The sequence below is a fragment of the Cupressus sempervirens genome, chromosome 2 (assembly GCF_028749045.1).
Source record: "Cupressus sempervirens isolate cs-2001-9-10 chromosome 2, ASM2874904v1, whole genome shotgun sequence".
NCBI classification, from domain to species: Eukaryota; Viridiplantae; Streptophyta; class Pinopsida; order Cupressales; family Cupressaceae; genus Cupressus; species Cupressus sempervirens.
The window spans coordinates 741,900,708-741,924,995 of record NC_143119.1 but is presented as its reverse complement, the minus strand read 5'-3'; the positions used below and the strand labels follow the sequence as shown (position 1 = coordinate 741,924,995).

The 24,288-nt window shown below is 34.3% G+C and overlaps 1 protein-coding gene across 2 annotated transcripts in view; it reads left to right on the top strand.

The window, feature by feature from the left end:
- LOC149575512 (pesticidal crystal cry8Ba protein) overlaps window positions 1–24,288 on the top strand; it is a 62,482-nt gene that overhangs the window by 14,143 nt on the left and 24,051 nt on the right. For both annotated transcript variants that reach the window (XM_089815266.1, XM_089815265.1), the window contains exons 14-17: window positions 7,128–7,352; window positions 7,519–7,709; window positions 8,351–8,518; window positions 8,630–8,735. In XM_089815266.1, coding sequence (XP_089671392.1) covers window positions 7,128–7,352; window positions 7,519–7,709; window positions 8,351–8,518; window positions 8,630–8,735 — 690 coding nt within the window. The remainder of the gene's footprint in view (window positions 1–7,127; window positions 7,353–7,518; window positions 7,710–8,350; window positions 8,519–8,629; window positions 8,736–24,288) is intronic.

The window sequence follows — 24,288 nt, the reverse complement described above, 5'->3', positions numbered from 1 at the left end:
AGACAAGGTTTGTTTATAAGGACTCCTCAACTCCAGAATGAGTCTCCACGCTCAATGTGGGATAAAAGATATAATAATAACATAAAAAATGTTATTACATTAAAACTTAGAAAACCCCTTTTAATTTTTCCATAAGCTTGGACCCACAATTAATTGAAACGATGGCCCCTTTTATGATATCATGACCCTCACTTAAGTTATATATTATAACTTAACAATATAGGCTCAAAACCAATAATGTTAATTTTAACTAAATAAACATTAATATCTCCATTATTACTCAACATTTTTGAATGTCGTTTGGACTGGGAGCTAACATGATAGAACTGCATATGACCATACCCCTTTTGTAAAAATAGCAAGGGTCTATCTTTATAACTCCAAAACTGCTAAAAATAGCCTGACCAAGCCAAACTCAAAGGAAAACTCATCATAAACAAACTCTGGCAACCCAGAAGAGTACTCTGCTCTGGTCCTTGGAGGATCTCCTCACCAAGGTGACCCTCTGTCCAATCTTATTAGCCTACGAGGGTCTTTGATAGGCTAATCACCAGCTAAAGTGATGTCTCTAGCTAGAAGGGGACATCACAAACTCCTACACCTAACAAAATTTTTGGCAAAGAATCACCCTGTAGAACAGATTGTTGGAGGTAAAGACAAAGGTGTAATGACAAGAAATAGAGTGCATGATGAATTATGTTTGATTTCTCAAGTTGAACCTAAAAGTGCAGATGAGGCATGTAAGGATGATCATTGGATTCAAGCAATGAAGGAAGAACTAGATGAGATTGAGAAGAATGAGACACGAGAATTGGTTCCTAGGTCTGAAGATTAGAATGTTATAGAAACTAAATTAGTATTTAGAAACAAGATGAATGAACAAGGTAAAGTTGTGAGGAACAAAGTTAGATTGGTATGCAAAGGATATTCATAGCAAGAAGGTATAGATTATGAAGAAACATATGCCCTTGTAACTAGAATGGAAGCAATAAGAATGTTCTTGGCTTATGCTGCAAGTAAGAAGTTTAAAGTGTATCAGATGGATGTAAAGTCAGCACTTTTGAATGGAGAACTTGAAGAAGAGGTTTACATTGAGTAGCCTCAGGGATTTCCTTTGACAAAGAAAAGGATATGGTATGCAGATTGAAGAAAGTACTGTGGTTTAAAGCACAAACCTAGAACTTGGTATGCTAGATTGGACAAGACTTTGGCAAAATTAGGATTTGCTAAAGGTACGATAGTAACTTATATTTGAAAGAAGTTGAGAATGGTTTGTTTATCATTGTGATATTTGTTGATGACATAATCTTTGTAGGTAATGATGAAGCAAGTGATAAGTTTGCTGAAGAGATGAAGAATGAGTTTGAGATGAGTATGATTGGTGAGATGAAGTTTTTCTTGGGTTTACAAATTGTGCAAAACAAAGATGGTATTTTCATATCACAAGCTAAGTACTTGAAAGGCTTGTTGAAAAGATTTGGCTTGGAAAGTTGGTACACCTATGATAATTGGTCACAAGTTATCTAGGAAGGATGAGACATCTACAGTTGAGTAGAAGAAGTATAGATCTATGATTGGAGGTTTACAATATATTACTCACACCAGACTAGATATAGCGAATGCAGTTGGGATAGTAGCAAGATTTCAAGCTGATCCTAAGGAATCTCATTATGCAGCAGTAAAGAGGATATTGAGATATCTAAAGGGTACACTTGATTATGGATTATGGTATGATAGATCAAGTCATTTCACTTTGTGTGCTTATACTGATGCGGATTGGGCAGTTAGTATGGATGATAGAAAAAGCACTAGTGGTGGAATATTTTTCTTTGGAGGAAGATTGGTTTCTTGTCTAAGCAAGAAACATGATTGTATTTGACAAAGTGCAGCTAAAGAAGAGTATGTAGCAGCAACAAATAATTGTAATAAGATTATGTGGATGAATTAGATGCTAAAGGACATCGGGATAGAATTTTTAGAGCTTGTTATCATACATTGTGATAACACAAGTACAGTGAGTATGTCTAAGAATCCTGTACTGCATTCTAGTGCTAAGCATATATCCATTAAGTATCATGTTTTGAGAGAGAAAGCTACAGAGAAAGAAATTAGACTAGAATATGTAAGTACAAGACATTAGATTATAGATATCTTTACAAAGCCTTTGCCTAAAGATACATTTGAGTACTTGCGAGGTATGCTTGGGGTTATGCCCCTGCCTACTTTTGAGTAGATGATGCAAAGATTGCATCAGTCCAGTGGTATAGAGCACTATTGTTTGACTGGATTGAATGCTGATGCTTCCTGTGTGGGGCAGTATTTGCGATGAACAGAGTCATCAAAGGACTCTTGGTGGCTAGTTTTGAATAGTGTCTTTGGAAACTCGAGCTGATTGAAGACTTGGAGCAGATGATTCACATAATGAAGCCTTTGTCATTGATGTCAATGGGGGAGAGTATGCATGAAAAAATCTCCTATGTATATATGGGGGAGAGATTGTTTGAACAAGGAGAGAGAAGTACCATGAATGGGGGAGAAGATCCTCTAGTGGGGGAGAGACTGACTTAATGGGGAGAGATTGAATTGTTAATGTCAATATTGAGAGTTGTTCCTAAAAGTCAGAGTGTGAACAACTGATGCTGATCCTAAAGAAAGAGGTGTAGAACAGAGCAGTGTTCTAGAGGATTTCAGATTTGATTGATGAAGAGGATTTGAAAAGAAAAGAGTAGCAACAGTAGAGTTTGTTTTGGTATTCTTAGAACTTAGATGTTTTTCATCTATGTTGCCATCAATGCTAAAGGGGGAGATTGTTAGCATGATTGATGTGTTGCATTCATGACTGTGTTTGTCATTGATGTCAACATAGCAGTATTTTTGTGAAGACTGGCATAATAGCAGACAAAGAACGAGGTCGTATAGATAGAGTTCTGATGATCAGGTCAACTGCGGTTAAGGACGTGTTCTATATTGTGTCCGGATGACATGGTTAAGTGTGCATCAAGTAAGTCAAAGGTATATAGAAGATATGGTTGATTTACAGAGAGAAGTATACAAACAAAGTATTTGAGAAGCAATTTCTAATGAATGGATTATATCTCTTAACAAAGATAGAATCGTGATATGCGAGGTTAGACAATGGCAGTCAACAGTCTGATGATGATGTCAGCGAGTGGGCAAGGTCTGAGGTCGCATGTGTGAGAATTTGTAGAGACTACGATCCGACAATGTTGTGTAATTGTAATATAATTAATTATCTTAATGTGGTCCTATTATAATTAATTGGGAAAGCCTCAAGGACGACTCAAGGAATTGTTTTGAGGACATGGTATAAAGGAAGGTTATTTTCCTTTTGGTAGAATGTGAATGTATCAAGTGTGGATTGTGTGAATAAGAGCAAAGTATTTGGTAAATGCCATTAAGCGATCCAAGGGATTATTGGATGTGAAGTTGGTGATCCGGTATGGAGATCAAAAGAAGATAAGTCCGGTTGACAGGATAGAGGAAGAGGAAGTATAAGTATAGTTCATTTCTATTATTTTGCAAGGAATAATACAGAGATCAGTTGGACAACGAGTTTAGTGGTCTTGCCCCTGAAGCTGTTTGGACAGTGGGTCCATCTGCCTTCTAAAATTCCTAACAGGGTTTGAATCTCCTAACGGGGATTCAAAGTCTCCTAATAGGGACTGATATGTACTGAATGTATTTCATTGACTCTTAACAGGGTCCATCCTCTAACAAGAAACATCTATATTGGTACATCATTTTATGGTTACCATCCCCATTGAGGTTTTCCCTCTGATCAAGAGTTTCCCTAGTTAACATATCTGGTGTTATTGTGTATGAGTATCTTGTTACGGTTGCTGATTATATTGCTCATATGTTTAAGGATTAATAAGATTGATAATTGTTATAATAGTTGGATAACTGATTCACCCCCTCCTCTCAGTTATGTCGGTGGACTTTACATTCTAACACTATGGCTATCAACTCAAGTGCAATATGTTGAGAAGGGTAAGCATTCAAGTGAATATGCTTTGGATTTTTATCTTGCAACCTCGCGTCCGTAGTCACATGTTTGTGTGAAGGGAGGTACAAGTTGAAATGTACATATATTAAGTACTCATATCTTTTTGAGTGCAATCTTATTGAATAGACAAAAGAGTATGTACTCCAATTCCTCTTAGCTAGAATAATTAGCAACATATGAAGAAAAATCAAAGAGACAAAGCTATATATCATAATATATTTTTAAAAACTATAAAGACTATATTTTGGTTAAACTTGTTTAAAAAAACTTTGATTGCGAGGGGTTGTAGGTGTTGGAAATGTTGGCCATGGAAGTATCACCAGTTGCGAGAATCTTTCTTGAACTTATCATAAGAATCTCAATACTTTGACCAGATGTGTGTAAAAGTTCAATTAACTCACTTATGACATCTTGCAAATCAACATCGATGAAGACACTATGAAACGTTGCCTTGTACTATTCAACCACTTCAAATCTCCTTATGGAACAGCACTTACTAGTGTAGAAAGAATCTGAATGTTGTAGCTTTGTGACTCAATACAAAGGCAAGAAGATGGAAAGGGTCTTATACTTTCTCGTTTATGATGCTCTTCATCTTCTCAATCGTTGAGTCAATGCCATCATATATCTCTCCCAAGAATGGTTTGTGCTTGTCAATATAATGAATCATGAATACACTTGGTGAAACTAGGTAAATACATTGCATGATTGCACCTAGAGGCAAAATGGGTGTAAACAACCTATCAAAATAAAAAATAGAATAATTGAAAAAAAAAAAAGTTTAAATAAGAAATGTAGACAATCAAATCATGAAAATGCAAAATTTTATACTACATTTACCTTGAATATCTACAATTTTGAAATTGATCTAAAATTGCCTTGTGACATGTGGTTGGTGACGAACGTTATTTGTTCTCGGCATTTGCATACAAATCTTGTTCCAATTTATTTCATTCCATTGAGAGAGTGAACTGCACAAGATGTACGAAAGATATGTGAATAGCACTACTCAACCAACAACCTGCTTTAAACAATTCTTTGCATTCTGCATTGTGGCTTGAACAATGTTACGAGGTCTCACTTTTTGAATAGCTTCAATGAGAATGTCAATTGGCCACATTTCACTTGCTCCTCATATTCCATGACTTGAAAAAATCACCCCTTTAGGGGAGACTGTTGTGATATTTATCAAAGGTCATTTTTAGCATCTATCCACCCATCTGAAACAATGTACACACCTTTGTCAACCCATGAATCCCTTTAGGCTTCATTGAATCTTCTAGGAGCTTGACCTAATGTGCCATGCAGGAGTGTACTACATTGAAAGTCAACCTATCTGCATAAATATATCTTGTTATGTGTTGGTTGACGATGTCTCAACTTTCATTTTGAAATGCAGTCTGCAAAGGTCCCTTTGGTCTTTTGTTTGTAGTGAGTTCTTCACTCTCAAGAGTGGCCAGAAATGGATGGTTCTCTACAACAACACTGGGATTAGGAACTCCATTTCCTTTGATATTATTATTAAGGGGTGATTTGATTTATGGCTTGCTAATTCATTTGCTTGTTCTTGCTCCATTGGCATCAGTACACCATTCTTTCCATGGCAAGTTTAATGCCTTGCCCAGACATTCCTCACAAATGGACTTTGATTCTACCTTATGAACTAGAACATCACATCCTTGACAAATCCAAATATAACCTGCATCACCTTGAATCAGTTGTATCATATCAGTAGACTTCCATAGAGGAGAACTAGTATATGTTTTGAATCTAGATCAAGATATGAAGCTAGAACTAACTGCCAATATGATGCTTACTGCAATTTTTTTAATAAATAACACATCTGGAACAAAAATAAATAAAATAGATATATAAAACCTAGCTCTTCTGATACATTCATAGATGGATGAAAGAAACTTAAAAACAAAGCAAAGAGTTAGTTTCATGTTTGTAAAATATATGGAGTAAAAACAATGAAAAGCTTATCTCTTTGCAAAAGTATTCTAACATGAAATACTTTTAATACATAGGAATTACAATGCATTCTTTGGAGAATCTTTAAATATCAATCTTAAACTCCATTTGCTGATCCAACAAGCAAAAACAAATGTTCACTTCAGCCTCTTGGAATGATATTTGTTTTTTTCAGTTTTGCAAAGAATCCTTGATCTGGCCTGTCTATAGACAGATCCGGCAACATGGCTATTTTGCCTTAATGTATATCAAATATGCACATAGCCGGAATAGATACAAGCTTGCATGTTGGTTCTCTCTTATTTTTAGTGTTCAACTTTTTCTTTATATAGAAAATTATAAATTGCAGATGGCCAGGATAGGTATTAGCCACATATCCTGTGATTTTTTATAGTATTAATGCACCGGCCATCCTCAAAATTCAAACTGCATATTGTAAGTTTTATGATGTGTGTATCATTTTTTTGTTTTATATTTTTGCTGTTACTGTCTCGAATGGCACTCTATATAGAGAACCTAGTTTGAATCTTAAATGGATGTATGTATTTCTCATACAAGCGTGCATCTGCACATATAAGTATGTTTCTGCATTCATACTGTAACATCATTTAAGGTTGTGTAAAGGTACATGCATAGGAGCAAAATATTCTTGGGATTGGCTTGACCAAAAGAAATTTTCAATCAATTGGAAAATTTTGAATAATTAAAGTATAAGAGAAAATGATGTTTTTGGATTTCATTACAAAATTCAAATCTATAGAAAATCACATTTTTGTGGATTAAAACTGGGAACAAGTCTGATTTTGTCATGCCTACGTTTTTTTTGTAAATGTACAAAAAAATTGATCGGATTCAGAATCTCTGATCAGTTTAAGTTGTGATTTCTCATAATATGTGCATTTTTTTATTTGGGGTACATGTAGTAGATAATTGGGGAAGGAGCTTCTGCAGTCGTATATTTGATTCATTTTGTTAGCCTTATTTTTCTGATCATTCCCATTTTCACTTATGTTGTGGCTGTGGAGCTTTCTTTTAAAATTTTTCATATAACTAATTTTTTGGTTCACTTTCATTGCCTTTTCCAGTTAAGGAATTCTTATTTTTTGTAAATATATGTTTCTGACAGAAACGGATTTTAGGAGACATTGAAGACCGAGTGGAGCAATTGCTTGCTTTGGTGTTTGAGAATTATAAATCATTGGATAGTTCAATACCATCAGGCTTAGTTGATGTATTTGGACCTGCTACTGGCATTGCTGCACCAGCTCTTACCCCTGCTGTAAAGATATATACTCTTCTCCATGATATACTATCTCCCGAGGTGCAGTTAACTTTGTGCAGCTATTTTCAGGTAAAGAATCTTTGCCTTTAGATTGTTATAAATAAGCTATCGTAATCTCCAGAGTTGGTTGAGTTATTTTGTGTGATTTAAAGAAACATGAACTGCACATTTGCAATAGTAAAAAATAAGGACTAACGATTGGTAGTAAGATCGCTGAAACTAAATTAATGTGCAGACTGCTGTAAAAAAAAGGTCAAGGCGACATATAGCAGAGACTGACGAGTTTGTTGCAAATGGCAATGAAGGAATTTTGTTGGATGCATTAAATATTTCAACAGCATATGCAAAAATGAAAACACTTTGTATGAATATTCGAAATGAAGTTTCAACTGATATTGAAATCCATAATCAGCACATTTTACCGAGGTATGCTGTCACTAGCCACCAATGTTCTTTTGATTCTTTCACTTTTTGTGCATGTTCTGCTTTACTTTTGTCTAGAGTATACTATAAATCAGAAGTTGGAAATTTATCATCTTAATTCAGCGGGACCAGATGTCCTGCTGTCACTCTATAATTGGTATGCTGTCACTAACCACCAATCTTTTTTGATTCTTTTACATTTTGTGCATGTTGTGCTGCTTTACTATTGTTTAGAGTATACAATAAATCAGAAGTTGGAAATTTATCATCTTAATTCATATGAAATGATATAATTGATTCATCGTAATAAAATAAACATTGTGTTGAAATTTATAATTGGAGAGTTTAATTAATAGAAAATTTATAACGACAAGCAAAGTTTCCTTATATCCTATACTTGATCTTTACGTAGTGGAATGCCTATATTGTGCTTAAAATTACATCATTTATTTCATTTCTATAGATTTGCTGGGGAGTTATTTATTCCATAAGGTGTAGTTAATAATGTTTTGCAAGGGCTAGTCCTATTCCTTCTGTTTTTCGGTTAATAGTATAACTGAATTTGGTTTTCAGTTTTCCACATATCCATAATTATGATCTGTCAACGATTTGTAAACACTATTATGTTATCTATGTTGAACCAGTTCTATAGATCTTCCAAATATTGCTGCTGCCATATATAATGTGGATCTCTGCAACCGATTACGAGCATTTCTTATTGCATGCCCTCCCTCTAGCCCTGCTCCACCTGTGGGAGAACTTGTAATTGCAACTGCAGACTTCCAGAGAGATATTGCGAGCTGGAATATTAGGTATGCTATGTCGACTGTTAGTTTATTGGCTTCCTTTTTTTATGTTTCTTTGGTTTCTTTGAGTTGAACAGAAGATGTTGTGGTGACCTATTCAGTGCATTATATTTACAGTCCTGTAAAAGGAGGTGTTGATGCAAAGGAATTATTCCATTTGTATATAGTCCTATGGATTCAGGATAGACGCCTTTTATTGCTTGAGTCTTGCAAGCCTGATAAGGTAATATTGGTGGCCGGTTCTATTTGTTTTATTCAATTTTTCCTGTTATGATGAAATTGTTCCCTAGTGGGAATATAAAATGAATTGTTATTTAAAACATATTAAAAAAAATCACTGTTATTTTTTTGAGTTGGCAATATTGTTGTGGAAATTGTTGTTGGTTCTGCTAGATTCCTAAGCTTGATAAACCGACATTTTTATCTGTGTTGTTTGGCATTACAATTTTTCTGGTTGTGATTGATTTGTTTCATAGATGGGAATACAAATGGACCATCATCCAAACACAAAGAACCCAATGAAAGCTATTTTTAATTTGTTTTTTGAATGATTCTGCAATCATTGTGGACGTCCAACTTTGCACTGCTTGTTTGACAATGTGATCTGTATTGTTAATCTGTTTGGTTTTCTTTTTCTGAGATTATCTATAATATGGGAATGTGAATTTGAAATGAATCATAACCTACAATGCCGTTCTGGTGATTTGCCTATTCTTTTCCCTAGGTTCCATATGGCTATATGTTTGTTTAAATGTAGGTATATGCATGGAATTGAACACAGAATTGAAAACAGAACTGACCATTGGAAATATAATCTCACTTTTCAAATCACAAATGTTAAAGATAAACTCAAAATGCTTATACCTAGTAGCATTACTCAGAGTTGGTATTGAGTTAATGTGCAGAGGGATAAAAATAGATAAAACAGAATACATACCTTTGTCAAATGCATTCCAAAATTCACTTTTCAAATCTGCTTTCCAATAATTCCTCTCAGCTTGTTTTGCACCTCTTGAAGGCCAAATGAGCACAAAATAAGTAATTGGTCTTGGAACTTGTTTGGGTTTGGGCAGGGTCAATTTTTTTTTATGGAGCAGTGACTGTTTTGAGTTCATCAATATAAATCATTTGAAAATCAGAAATATATACATAATTGCAGCAGTTACCAAGTGTAAAATACCACACATAGCATCATATATTCTATAATAAACAAAACCCCAATAAAAATAATTTTTTAATTGTCAACTGGTCAAACTCAGATCTAATGATATATATGATTTATTGGAATCATCTACATTACTGTATTGCTTCTTGTAGGTAAACATCAGTATTGTTGTGGAAAGCTGTCCAGTTTGTTATGGAAATTTTCCAATCTGATCATGATAATTAAAAAATTATTAGAAAATTCAAATCTACAATGACATTGAATTTTCAAAACAAGAAAAGTGATCAAGTTTTTTGTTAAAACTTTTACTTTAAAGATTAAGTGCACAAATTTTATACAATCATATTATCATTGTATCAGAGCTCCAAAAGGATTGCATATTGATAAACAAATAAAAAACTCATAACTGAAACAGAAATTGCCTTTCATCCATATCAAGGTCCTCAGCTACGATGCTCTCCAAATAGTAATCACTGTCAAACATAGGTTTCTTTGTTGGTAAGACTAACAAAGACCAGTAGGACCATCTACTTCAACCACTTTATTCACGATGGCTGCAACTTCTCCATTAGGTGAAATTTGATCCCTTTTTGATGGACCTTCATTGTATTTAGGATCTAAATGAGAGAGAAGACAACGTAAGCTATAAATGTACACCAGGTTCTTTGCTTTCTTTGATCTAATTGGTCCTCTTTATTGAATGAATGAATGTGTAAGTATCCAATTTCTGTTACAAGATGAAGAGCTGGCTAGTTGCCAGAGAAAATATTGCAAATGATTGCAATTCAAGGGTTTCACCTCCATGGTTCCACAACCACTCTATAAGGTCTTTCTTTACTTTCATATCATATAAAGCTTTTATAGAAGAAAAATCACCTTGCTCATGTGAAACCTTATTTCATTGACTCCGTAAAATTGAAGCATCCCCACCTTGGTTATAAATCTTTTTAATTACAGCTTTATTACCTCCTTATCTTGATCTAGGGTGCCCTTGTTGCATCTTCCATCAAAGGATATAGTGAAGTTCTTTAGCAGCAGTTTTTGTCGTGACTTTGTTAAACATGGAGTCTGTAGCTTCATAAACTTATTTCAAACATACCTGACTTTTTTAAACATGGAGTCTGTATCTTCATAAACTTATTTCAAACATACCTTATTTGAATGTGCAAATCTGATGAACTCACATGTGGGCTTAATAATGTCACAAAAGATTTCATTTCATCCCAAAAATGCTCATCAAGAATACCTCTCACCCTAACTACAGTATTTGATGTGGATTTTCTCCAATTTGCCCATGCATCACTAACTGTTGAAGTATGATAGCTATGGTGAGATATTTGAATGATAATCTGAATCATTTGCATACTATTAAAATCCCCAGTATATTATCAAATCTGTTCTGGCAGATTACTAGTTTCTTACAATAATCATTTCATGTTCTTTGTTAATGAGATGCAGGGATCGAATCATATCAAGACTAATTATATTCTTCCTGATTGGCGATCTCATAAGAATGATTATTGTTAAAGAAGATTGTTATTTAAACCTTTATTAGTGAGCGGGCGTGTTTAACAGAGCTGAATCGGTGCATATTAAGAGACTTATCCTGAATGGACATGTCTGCTCATCTCTCTCTCTCTCTCTCTCTCTCTATATATATATATATATATATATATATATATATATATATATATATATATATATATATATATATAACTGATCTGTCAAATAGATATCAAAATCTATCAATATTCTATTCTAAGAGCAGATCGAGCATTACCAGTAATAATCAGAATTTAATATTCAATATTTCTAAATACTGAATATACAATAAGTTGGAGATTGATTCAAACCTTCATACTCAGATCTGAACCTGCTATTCCAAGTTAAGGACATTTATTAATTATACAATTCTGTAATCTAATCAATCTAATCTGATATAAATTCAATTCCATTTGCATGGTATCGGAGCCAAGTTAAGGAAGATCCAAATTAAATTTGAGATATCAGATTACTTATCTTGATATTGCAGTCACATTCCATTCTTCGAAATGTCAAATGTGATCAGATTTGAGAATCGTATTGAAGGTACAAACAACTTCACATCATGGAAGTTAAGAATCATGATGATACTAAAAGAGAATAAGTTAGATTCATGTGAAAGATAAAAAGACAGAACCTGAGAATGAACCAAAAAATCAATGGATTGAGAATGATGAAAAGGCCATGAAACTAATAGTAGATTTAGTTAGGGACCACGTAGTACCTGTATTGGCAAAACAGGAGACAACATACCTTATGTTCAAATCTCTTGAAAGCACATTTGAAATAAATAACACCGACATAACCCTTGCACTAAAGAGGCAAATTGATTATATAAGCATGAACGAAGGAGAATCCATCAATGCATATTGCATAAGAATCACTGAGCTAAGGGATTAAGTATCAACTGTTGGATATGAAATTGATAGCAAAGAATTAACATTGATATATTTAGGTGGCCTACCAAAATCATGGGAGTTATTTGTTCAAGAATAAGTGCAAGATCAAAACTTCTAAAGTTTGATTGATTAAGATCTGACTACCTACAAGAAGTTAGACTGATGTCAACAAGGAAACAATAAAAAATCTATAGATGAGGATATCCCATGTCTTAAGCAATAATTCTCATAAGATGGGTAAGAAGAAGAATTTCAAAAGAAAAAGACAATTTAATGGAAAGGGTTCATCCAAGCAGAGGAAAGATGTTTCTGGAGTTCAATGTTTTAGATTTGACCATTATGGACACTATGCAGTCAAGTGCCCTGACAGGACAAAGAAACAAGCATCATTTGCTAAAGTTGGAAAAGCAAATATAGAAGATGATTTTGAGACATTTGTCTTCTACTTAGCATTATCAAACCATATATCAAACAAAATTTAACGTTTGGGTAATTGATAGTGGGTCATCAAGGTATATCACAAGATTCAGAGAACACCTAGACACTATGGTGGAAGAAATTGATGAAGAAGTAACTATTGGGGATGGTTCTGCACATCTAGTAAAAGAGGTGGGAACTTGCACCATCAAATTGGAATTAGGCATCTTTATCCAATTGACTGATGTACTATTTATACCCGGAATTAAGAGGAATTTAGTGTCCATATCTGCCTTGGAAGACAACGGATATAGGGTCACCTTCATGGATGGGAAAGCTAAAACCATAGGTATAAGCCAAGGATACCTATACAAATTTTGCACTCAGACAAAACAAATCCTCATCCATGAGACTTTTGACTCAAATGAGACCCACCATCAAAAGTTAGGACATAACTTTCTCGAAAAATTGGTAACATGACTACCCAAACTAAATCAAACTCATAATGGAGTATGCAGAGGGTGTGCCTTAGGGAAAAATACTAAGGGAACTTTTCAAAATAGTTTGAGTAGAACCAAAAACATATTAGAATTAGCTTTGACTAATGTGGACCCATGTTCCCTCCATGGGAGGATTCCTATATTTTGTGTATGACTTCTCCAGAAAGACTTGGATCTATTTTCCTTAAGTGTAAGGAGTCAAAAGATATCTTTAAAAGGTTCAAAGAGTTCAAAGCCAATTAAAAAACTCTTTCGGAAAGAAAATTAAAGCATTGAGAACAGACAATTGGAAAGAATAAACATTAGAAACCTTTAAGGAATTTTGTGTCAATGTTGGGATTCAGAGGGAGTTTACTATACCCTATAATCCTCAACAAAATGGGGTTGCTGAGAGGAAAAATAAAACTATTGTAGAGGCTTCCAAATCAATAATGTATGATGAAAACATAGATACTTCATTTTGGGTAGAAGCATCTAGAACAACTGTTTACATCCAAAACAAGTGTTTCCATTCTCACCTTGATAACAAAACCCCTGAAGAGGCTTTTACTCGTATAAAACTTGACATAAGCCACCTAAGGATATTTTGTTGTCCTGTTTATATCCATGTGCTTAAAGAGAAGAGGTCAAAATTAGAGCCTTTTGGAAGGAAAGGAATTTTTCTATGCTATAGTGAAACCTCAAAAGCCTATAGGATATACATACCTCGACAAAGAAAAATTGAATTAAGAAAAGATGTCATCTTTGACGAAGACATTGCCCTTCAAAAGGGCAAAGAGTTCCAATGAGTTACAAATTCAGCATTCACCTAAAGACATGGAGGAGGACCCTACTCCTGGGTTTCAAAGGGAGTATCCAGAAGAAACCATAGATGAAAACCAAACTGTTCTTGAGAATTAGAGGGGGTATCAAGAGAAGACTCAAAATAATAACGACGAGAAAATACCACTTTGGGCTAGAAAAATGATTGAGGAAACTGAAAACTTCGCAACACCCAAACGAACTTTCAGAGAAAATAAGAGGCCTAACAGATTCTCAAGTTATGTTACCTTAATGAGCAGAATCATTAACTTAGGACCTACTAGTGTAATAGAAGCTCTCAAACATCAAGTGTGGAAAGATGCCATGAAAGAGGAGTAATAATCCATTTTGAAAAATGATGTATGGGGTATAAGACCTAGACCTAAAGAGAAATCTGTTGTTTCTTCCATATGGCTCTTTAAAATCAAACATGTTGTAGATGGTAGTATAGAGAAACACAAAGCACATTTGTTGCCAGAGGGTTCTCTCAAAAGGAAGGTATTAATTACGATGAGACATTTGCACTTGTTGCCTGATAAACTTCTATTACAACAGTCTCACATGTATGCAAATTGAAGAAATCCTTATACAGGCTTAAACAGGCTGCCCGAGCATGATATGAAATGATCAATATGTAAAGTTTCTACAAATTCTGTATGATCAGACTGAGATAATACCTGATATGATGCTTGCTGAAGATGATCTTTTATGATTCAGACTTGTATCAAGTGATGCCAATAAGATAAATATTATTCAGAAATGTTTTATCTCTGCAAGTATTTGTATAGGGCAGAATTGCTTAAAGGAGCAGACCGTATGTTATTTGTGTGTTCTTTAACTACAACCATACCCCATATAAATAAGGTAACCAAAGGGCATGTCCCTTCAAGGGACATGACCCTATCTAGGTCGGCCCTATGATGTTTTCTCATAATCGGTGTCAAGGAGTAATAGCTTTTTTTTAATCAAACTAACAAATATTAGTTAAGTTCAAAACTCAAATGCCATAATCCAAGGGAGACTACGATCATGCCTAAACAAGGAACAAATATGTATAGGTCTTCCATGCAAGAATAGATTTGTAAGATCTTGTGCAATCAGATTAGTATTATATCAAAGTTATAGATTTAACACTCCATCTTAACGTGATAATCATATTGAGAGATAACATATCCAGCATCATCAATTACAATGAATAAGCATAGATTGATACTCTATATCTATCTGAATCTTCTTTGTATGTGGTATCATCGAACACATGATACTACGTCATATTACTTTCTTGTGATATAACTTATCATTGATACTAGTGATAATAGTATTGCAAAGAATACAATATATAGGATAAAATTCGGAGAATAATTAATTTCTTCATTTATCCAATTTGTGACTCATAGTTACTGGCATTCCTATATCACAACATGATCCTGAGTTACGATCTACTAGAACACAGGATAAATTGTGGAAAATAATTAAATTCTTCATTTATCCAAGTTGTGACTCATAGACATAGAAATGTCTACATCACAATGTGATCTTGAACTCATCTAGATTTGACAGGAGATCTCTACTGTTCAGCACATTATCTAAGAGATCACCATATCTCTTACATAATGGTAAGGAATTTCAATATGCTTGGACCTATCATGGAAAACTGGATTCACAGAAAGCTTGATGGAACATTGATTATCACAATGTAGGATTCATAAGTTGACCAAATAATCTTGCAAGTAACTTTCTAAGCAAAACTGCTTTTCGAGAGGCCATTGCTGCGGCAATGTATTCAGCTTCTGTGAAACTCTGTGTTAATTATGCTTGCTTTCTGCATATTCAAGATATAATCGCTGAGACTAAACTGAAACAACATCCTAAAGTGCTTTTCCTATTAGTAACACTTCCAACCCAATCTGAGTCTGTGTACCCATGTAAGTCCAAGTCAACTTTCTCATACTTGAGCCCAAGATTAAGAGTACCTTGTAAGTATCTCATGATGTGTTTGACTGCAACTAGGTGAATCTCCTTTGGTTCACACATAAACTAACTTAAAGCATTAACAACATAGCAAATATCAAGTCTTGTATTTACCAAGTACATAAGAGACCCAATCATTTGTCTGTAAAGAGTAGAATCTATTGAAGGTGATTGTGCTACTGCTTCCTTAAGTTTATGTAGATTAGTCTCCATTGGAGAAGACATAGGCCTGTAGTTCCACATCCCAAATCTCCTCAAGATGTCTAATGTATACTTGCCTTGATTAAATATGATGTTGTCAGAATTCTGCCATACTTCTAGTCCTAGGAAGTAATGAAGGAGTTCTAAATCTTTTATTTCAAAATTCTCTAGATTAGATCTTTCTTGCATTGATCTATACGATGATCATCACCTGTTATTAGTAAATCATCAACATATAGTATCAATATTATCATATCATCTTTATCTTTTTTGTAGTAGAGATTTGGATTAGCTTCATTCTTGGAGAATCCTAAACTGGTGAGATACTTATCAATTCTTTCATACCAGAACCTTGGAGCCTGTTTAAGCCCATAGAGAGGTTTCTTGAGCTTGCAAACTAAAACTTTAGGGTTATGAGTTTCGAATCCTTCAGGTTGTTCCAAATATACCTCTTCTGCAATTTTTCCATTTAGAAATGTTGTTTTTACAATCATCTGATGTACTTTCCATCCCTTCGATGCTGCAATAGCAAGGACTGCACTTACAGAGGTGTATCCGGCAATAGGAGCAAAGGTTTCTTCATAATCAATTCACCCTCTTTCTGAGAGAATCCCCTGGCTATGAATCTGGCTTTATATTTTATAATGTTACCGTCAACAACATGCTTGATATTAAATATACATTTAGAAGAAACAACTGATTTTCCTTCAGGTCATGGAGCGATTTCCCAAACATTATTCTTAGTAATGGATTGGTATTATTCCGTCATGGCATCCTTCCTAGCTGAATGTTTAATAGCATCTGAAATATTGGTTGGTTCTGATTTAGATAAATAACTCATGTTTGCTGCAAAACTAGAAAATCTTTTGGGTCTTTTGCTTTCTTTGAAGGTTCCAGATGGTGCAGCGAAGTCTTGTGCTTCCTCTTTTGTCTTAATGGTCCAAAGTGGTCTATTCTTTGGATTTTGAGTTTCCTCAAGAATAAGATTTTGAATTTCATCTTCAAATTTTTCAATGTTCTCCCTCTGAAACTCAAATTCAATATTTTCTTCAGAATTAGGTAAGGGAGAGGGATCTCTAGAACTTAGGGCTCTTTCGAACACTAAATCTTCTTCAAATATTACATCCCTACTAAGTTCAATGTTTTTCTGACAAGCTATGAAAATCCTATATGCTTTAGATGTTTCATTATACTTGACAAAAATATCTTTCCTCTCGGAGGGTTTTGACTTAATTCTCTTTTCTTTTGGAACATGTATACATATTGGGCACCCAAAAATCCTAAGATGACTTGTATTAGGTTTAATCTTAGTAAAGACTTCTTGAGGAGTTTTATCTCTAAGGTAGGAGTGAGGATTCCTGTTTTGAATATAGATAGCAGTAAAAGAGGCTTTTGCCCAAAGAGAATATTCTAAGTTTTGATCAAATATCATAGCTCTTGCAGCTTTTATAATTGTTCTATTCTTCCTTTCTGCTACCCTGTTTTGTTGTGAGTTATAAGAAACGGTATACTCCCTCTTAATTCCTGTTTCTTTACAAAACTCTTTAAACAAATATGAAGTGTATTCCCCTCCATTATTAGTCTAAATAGTTTTAATTTTGTGTCCTGATAAGTTTTCAGTTAAGGTTCTGAATTCTTTATATCTCTTAAGGATTTCTTTTGATTCTTTACACTTTAAGAAGTAAATCCAAGTTTTCCTAGAAAAATCATCTATAAAAAGTTTATAGCACCAGAATCCTCCAAGAGAAGGAACAAACATAGGTCCACATAAATCTGAGTGGATTAATTCCAAAACATTGTTAGCTTTTCTAGTGCTATCATGAATTAGACTTTTGGTGTTCTTACCCAGAGTGCATCCTTTGCATATGCTTGAGTGATCTTTATCCAACTTAGGTAAACCAATTACCATCTTCTCCATAGTTGATAAGGTTTTGAAATTTAGATGTCCTAACCTTCTGTGCCATATTTCGTTTATGTCAATAGCTTCATGAATTAATGCTTGAATAGGTTGACCAAGTTCTGTATTTAGTGCATATAAGTATCCCTTTATTTGACCAATCAAATTTACTTTCTTAAATGAAGAGTTCTTAGGCCATGTCATTACTTTATCGTTCATGAATACAACATTATGTCTATCATCTTGAAATGTTGTGACCGATATTAGATTCCTTTTTATTCCTGGTACATAGAGTACTCCTTGGAGATGTAGAGAACTATCCGACTTTAGTTTCAAGGTGCAATTCCCAATTCCTTTGACTGAATGAGCGGAATTATCACCGATGGTAACTTCGGTATCAACTTCTTCAGATATAGAGTCCAGTGCTTCTTTGTATCTTGTAATGTGTGGAGAAGATCCACTATCAATTGCCCATGCTTTGCCTTACACTTCATTTGATAGTGCAAAATACAATACACGATTCTTAGGATCATAGTTATCTTCTTTCCTAGTAATGACTGTACAGTTTACTTGCTGCTTTGTATTCTTAGGGCAATTAGATCTATAGTGTCCAAACTTTTCACATTTGAAGCATTTTATTTTGGATAGATATTTCTTAGGTTTGTCATTTCTTTGATTACCCTTTTTCTTTTTGAAGTGCTTCTTCTTACCTTTATAGGAATTTGTATTGAGAACATGGAGTTCTTCATCTTCAATTTTCAATCTTCCTCCTTTCTCAAGTTTCTTAGATTCTTCTTGCGAGCAATCTCCTTTAAGTTTATTAAAGTTTGTAAGATTGTTTCTAGCGCTTACTCCTTGTGAGAATGTTTCCTATGAATTAGGTAACCCATCTATAGCCATAAGTGTTAGTTCCTTGTCTTCAATTATGGTTCCTATACTTGCAAGTTCGTCCGTTAGACTAGCCACCCTTAGGAAGTAAGAGTTCATAGATTCTCCCTTCTTTATCTATATATGATTTAGTTGCCTTTTTAGAGCAAGGGTTCTAGTTGCATTGTTAACCTCATATACATTTAATAATGCATCCATCATATGAAATGCTGTTTGACGTTTCATTAGCATAGGTACTATTTCATTCTTTACTCCATCTAATATGATCTGCATGGCTTTCCTGTTTCCTTTACTCAAGATAGTTTTATTAGGTTCAACAATAGGTTACTTGGATGCTGAATCAACAAACTGTTTCACATCATTGTCTTCAAGAATCATCATAATTCTGAATTTCCAAGCAACAAAGTGTTCTTTCCCATCAAACCTATCCTCAGGTCTGAAGATAGAAGGATGTTGTTAGATATGAAAGTCGGATTGTCAATTAGCATAGCCTAGGTTCGACTACTAGAGCTCTGATACCATGTAAAGTTTCTGCAACGTTGTACAATGCTTGCTAAAGATGATCTTTTATGATTCAAACTTGTATGAAGTGATGTCAATAATATAAATATTATTCAGAAATGTTTTATCTCTGCAAGTATTCCTATAGGGCAGAATTGCTTAAAGGAGTAGACCGTATGTTATTTGTGGGTTCTTTAACTACAACCATACCCCATATAAATAAGGTAACCAAAAGGCATGTCCCTTGAAGGGACATATGACGCTATCTAGGTCGGCCCTATAATGTTTTCTCATAATCAGCATCAATGAGTAATAGCTTGTGTTTAATCAAATTAACAAATATTAGTTAAGTTCAAAACTCAAATGTCATAATCCAAGGGAGACGCTGATCATGCCTAAACAAGGAACAAGTATATAGGCTTTCCATGCAAGAATAGATCTGTAAGATCTTGTTCAATCAGATCAGTATTATATCGAAGTTACAGATTTAACACAACAACTATCTTATGTGACTAGGGTTTACAGAGAATTATGCAGACTCAAATCTTTATTTTATATTTATTAAGGTTATATGTTAATACTAATCGTATATGTTGATGACCTGCTAAATACATGAGATTATCACCTCATTGTCCAATGTAAGAAGGACTTGGCCTCGCCATTGGACATGAAGGACTTGGGCATTTTACACTACTTCCTTGGTTTGGAAGTCTGACATAAATTTGATTGTATTCTTCTGAATCACGGAAAATACAATTGATATTTTGAAGAGATTTGGTGTATCAAATTGTAGACCGTTGTCTACACCCATTCAAACCAACTTACATAAGTTGAAAGAGGCAGCAACAAAATTTAGATTTGCAGATCCTACTCTTTATAGACATAATTGGATCATTGATGTACTTGGTTAACACTCAACCAGATATTTGCTATGCAGTAAATGTTTGAGCCAGTTTATGTCTGAACTAAGAGAGATACATCTTGTTGCTGCAAAACATATATTGAGGTACCTTCAAGGTAGGACATGATCTCAAATATTAAAAAAGTTGACCTAGATCTACATGGATAGTCTGATTCAGATTGGGTTGGAAGTGGGATTGATCGGAAAAGAACATCAGGATGTTGTTTTAGTTTGGTATCAGCTATGTTTTCTTGGATAAGTAGGAAAGAGTCTTTAGTGGCACAAAGTTTGGCAGAAGTCGAATACATTATAGCCTCTACGGGAGCAAGAGAAGCAATATGGCTTCAAAAGTTGATTTTGAGACTATTTGGTCAGCCCCTGAAACTACTACTTTCCATTGTGATAATCAAATTTGTATTAAGCTCTCATTGGTCCAATGTTCCATGATCGATCAAAGTATATAGAGATTCCTTACCACTATGTGAGAGATATGGTAGAAAGGTACATGATCCAATTGGAATATATTAGTACAAGTGATCAAACAACATTCTCACCAAGCCTCTCTCCAGATTTATAGTTGAACACTTCAGGAAGAAACTTGTTATGGTTGAAATGTAATTTATTGAGATCAAATCTCAAATTGTTTATTTCTACTAATATAAAAGATGTTTAATGTGTAAACTCTTTTTTGTCATGTGTGTGATTGACTTTATGGCCCCCCTTGTGTACATTATTGAAAGGTGACAATCTTTTAGATAATATACACTTCTACCTAACATTGTAAGGTGACAATTTTACAACGATTAGTTCTCTATCATGATGAATATCACGTGACTTGATATTCGTGTACATGTCATGATACAGTATCTCTTGGACATTTTGATAGATATCATGAGACTTGATAATGGTTGCCGATCATTATGCCTTTATAAGATAATTATGGTGGATATTATGTGACATAATATCCATGGATATGCCATGATTTGTTGTGGTAGACATCATGAGACGTGATGTCAATGCACATACCATAACATTGAGATTAATAAAAGGAATGTCATGTGACTGATATTCTTGAGCATATTATATCCTCAGACATCATGAGTTAGGTGATATCTCTTTTCTCAATAGATGAGCCTATTGTGATTACATATACCTGGTTAGATCCTTATCTTTCCTAGCTAAGAGGGAGGGTTAAAGTATGATAGCTATGATCAGATATTTGAATGATAATCTGAATCATTTGCATACTATTAAAAACCCAAGTATATTATCAGATCTATTCTGGCAGATTACTAGTTTCTTACAATAATCATTTCATGTTCTTTGTATTAATGAGATGCTGGGATCGAATCATATTAAGACTGATTATATTCTCCCTGATCTGCGATCTCATAAGAATGATTATGGTTAAGGAAAATTGTTGTTTAAACCTTGATTAGTGATCGGGCCTGTTTAACAGATCTGAATCAGTGCAATATTAAGAGACTTATACTGAATGAACATGTCTCCACCATCTGGAGACTTGTCCATTCATGGACATATCGGCTCATATATATATGACTTAACCGATCAGCCAAATAGATATCAAAATCTATCAACATTCTATTCTAAGAGCAGATTGACTATTACCAGTAATAATCAGAAATTAATATTCATTATTTGTATATATTGAATATACAATAAGTTGGAGATTGATTGAAACCTTCATACTCAGATCTAAATCTGCTATTCCAAGTTAAGGAAGTTCATTAATCATACAATTCTGTAATCAAACCTATCTAACCTGATATACATTTAATTCCATTTACACTAACAAGTGTGGACCACAAAGCTCCTTTGGCTTCGCAAAATTGGTCAAGAAGACTAAAGTAAGAAGCAAAACATGTATCAGTAGGTTTAAATAGCTCCACCTTGATGAAGTTACGGTAGATGGTTTATGTGTGGTGATGGTTGCATATGAACATTGCATTTTCCTCCCCTTTTAGATGAGATCTGAAAGCCATTAGCACTTGTGAATGTCTCTGAGTGCATTGTATAATGAATGTACACAACGTGGTGTCCAAAATATATGGTTGGACTTTTTTGGATCAATATGCCTCCTACTTTACAAACAGGGGCAACATCAGTAACATCTTAGACCACATGCGATGCCTCCACCTCCTCAATGGCCTCAATAGCCGATTGTGTAGAAACTCTGCATTCTTTTCTTTTGCCAAAAAAGGCCCTTTTCTATATGTTACCATGGTATTTAGCGGCGGACGATTCCTAGCATCTATTCACTCACCCATCCCAATCTACAACCTCCTATAGTTCACACTCTTTCAATCAATGTAGTTTGTTCATCTAATTGAGTTTTTGATTTATCAATTAGAGTAGTGCGAAGCTTTTCATACCGAGGTGGTTTATGCCCTGCTGGTGGTTTATTTATAACATGGACTATCTCAGTGTTGAAAGGTGAGCTAGCAACATTAAACAATATGCCATTTTCCTTAAAGAATTGTGCAATTGTTGCATCAATTGCTTCTCAACCTTGTACATTGAACAATCTTCTAATGGGGTTTGAGCTGCCAATATGTGGACTCTTGTCAGCATATTCAGCTACTACATCTAGAAGAGACATCCACCTACGACTCTCTATTTTGACTTTGAGTTGTGTTGTGAGGTTCTCACACCATCGCCCCAAAACTTTGGGGACCCCCCCTTTTTTAATCGCCTTGGCAAATTTTGAGTTGTCCAAAAAATTTTGATTCAATTTTTTAAAAAATATTAAGCCTTGGACACCTTCAGGCCGTAGGGGAGAGGGTTAGGTTTATTTTCACCCGGTTTCAACTTGATTTTTCAGAACAACCAATTTCATCCTTAGACCGGACAAAATTCCAAAGAACAACACTTGGCTGGATAAAATTGTAAATTTTGTACTTAGACGATTTTTTGAAAATTTGGATGTAATTGTGTAAATTTGGATAATTTTCAAAAAGTGAAATTTTGTTAGATTTGAGTTTTTTGGAAAATCTTGAATTTCTTTGGTGAGAAAAAATTCTCTTTTGTGAAGATGAAATTGAATTGCAAAATCAATTTTAGGCTCTAGAGATGATTTTATTTTTGTCAAAAACTAAAATAGCTTAGCAAAATCGATTTGAATTGAATTGCAAAAAATTGGCTTTAATGGGTTAAATTGCCTTGAAAATTTCTAGCCTTTAATGAAATTGGTAATTTAATATTGAAAAATGGCTTTTGGCTAGCCAAAATCTGATTTTAATGATATATTAATTGCTAAATTGTCATTAAATGGAAACATTTAGCATCTCCAAGGCATTATTTACTTTCTTTTTGTAATTTTGGTCTGATTGGCAATTCAAAAAAGCAAATTTCATCTTGGCAAAGTTAATATTTAGCTAAGCATTTAATTGGGGGCTAGTTTTGGTATATTAATTAATATTTTCTTGCTCTCAGGATCCTAGTCGGCCAGCTAGAGAGAAGAGGCAAGTTGGGTATAAGAGGAAACTCTTTCCTCTTTTCTCCTCACTTCTCATCTTCCTCCTTTTTGTTGTTTGCGATTTTAACTTGGAGCAGCTCTTCCTTGGGCGATTTTTCTTGCAAGTGCAGATTTCTCCATCCTTTAGCGATTTTCTTCTTTGGGCAGAATTTCCATGCTTGGACGATTTTGAGAGGGCAGATTTCTTCTCCATTGTTGGGCAATTTTTGCTAGGGCAACTGATTTCTCTCATATGTAGCAATTTTTATTAAGAGAGAACATCTTCCATGCTTGGGCGAATTGGTTTGAAAGCAGAATTTTCCACTCTTGACATTTTTTTTTGAGGGCAGATCTGATTTTATGCCCTAGGCGATTTATGATGTAGGTTTGATTTTCTCCATTTAGGACTGCATTTTTACATCAGATTTTGGCGATTTTATTTGGAGAAGAAATACATGATGAAGGTCTGATTTTTTTGGTAGATGGTGGACAATTCCGAGAGCACTAAATTCTGATTTTTTTTTTCCAGCTAGAGCCTGTAGTTTTGCAAAGGGTTTGAAATTCTTGAAGTCTGATCCTAAATTCCAAAAGAAAGATCCGGCTATTGGTAGAGGTGAC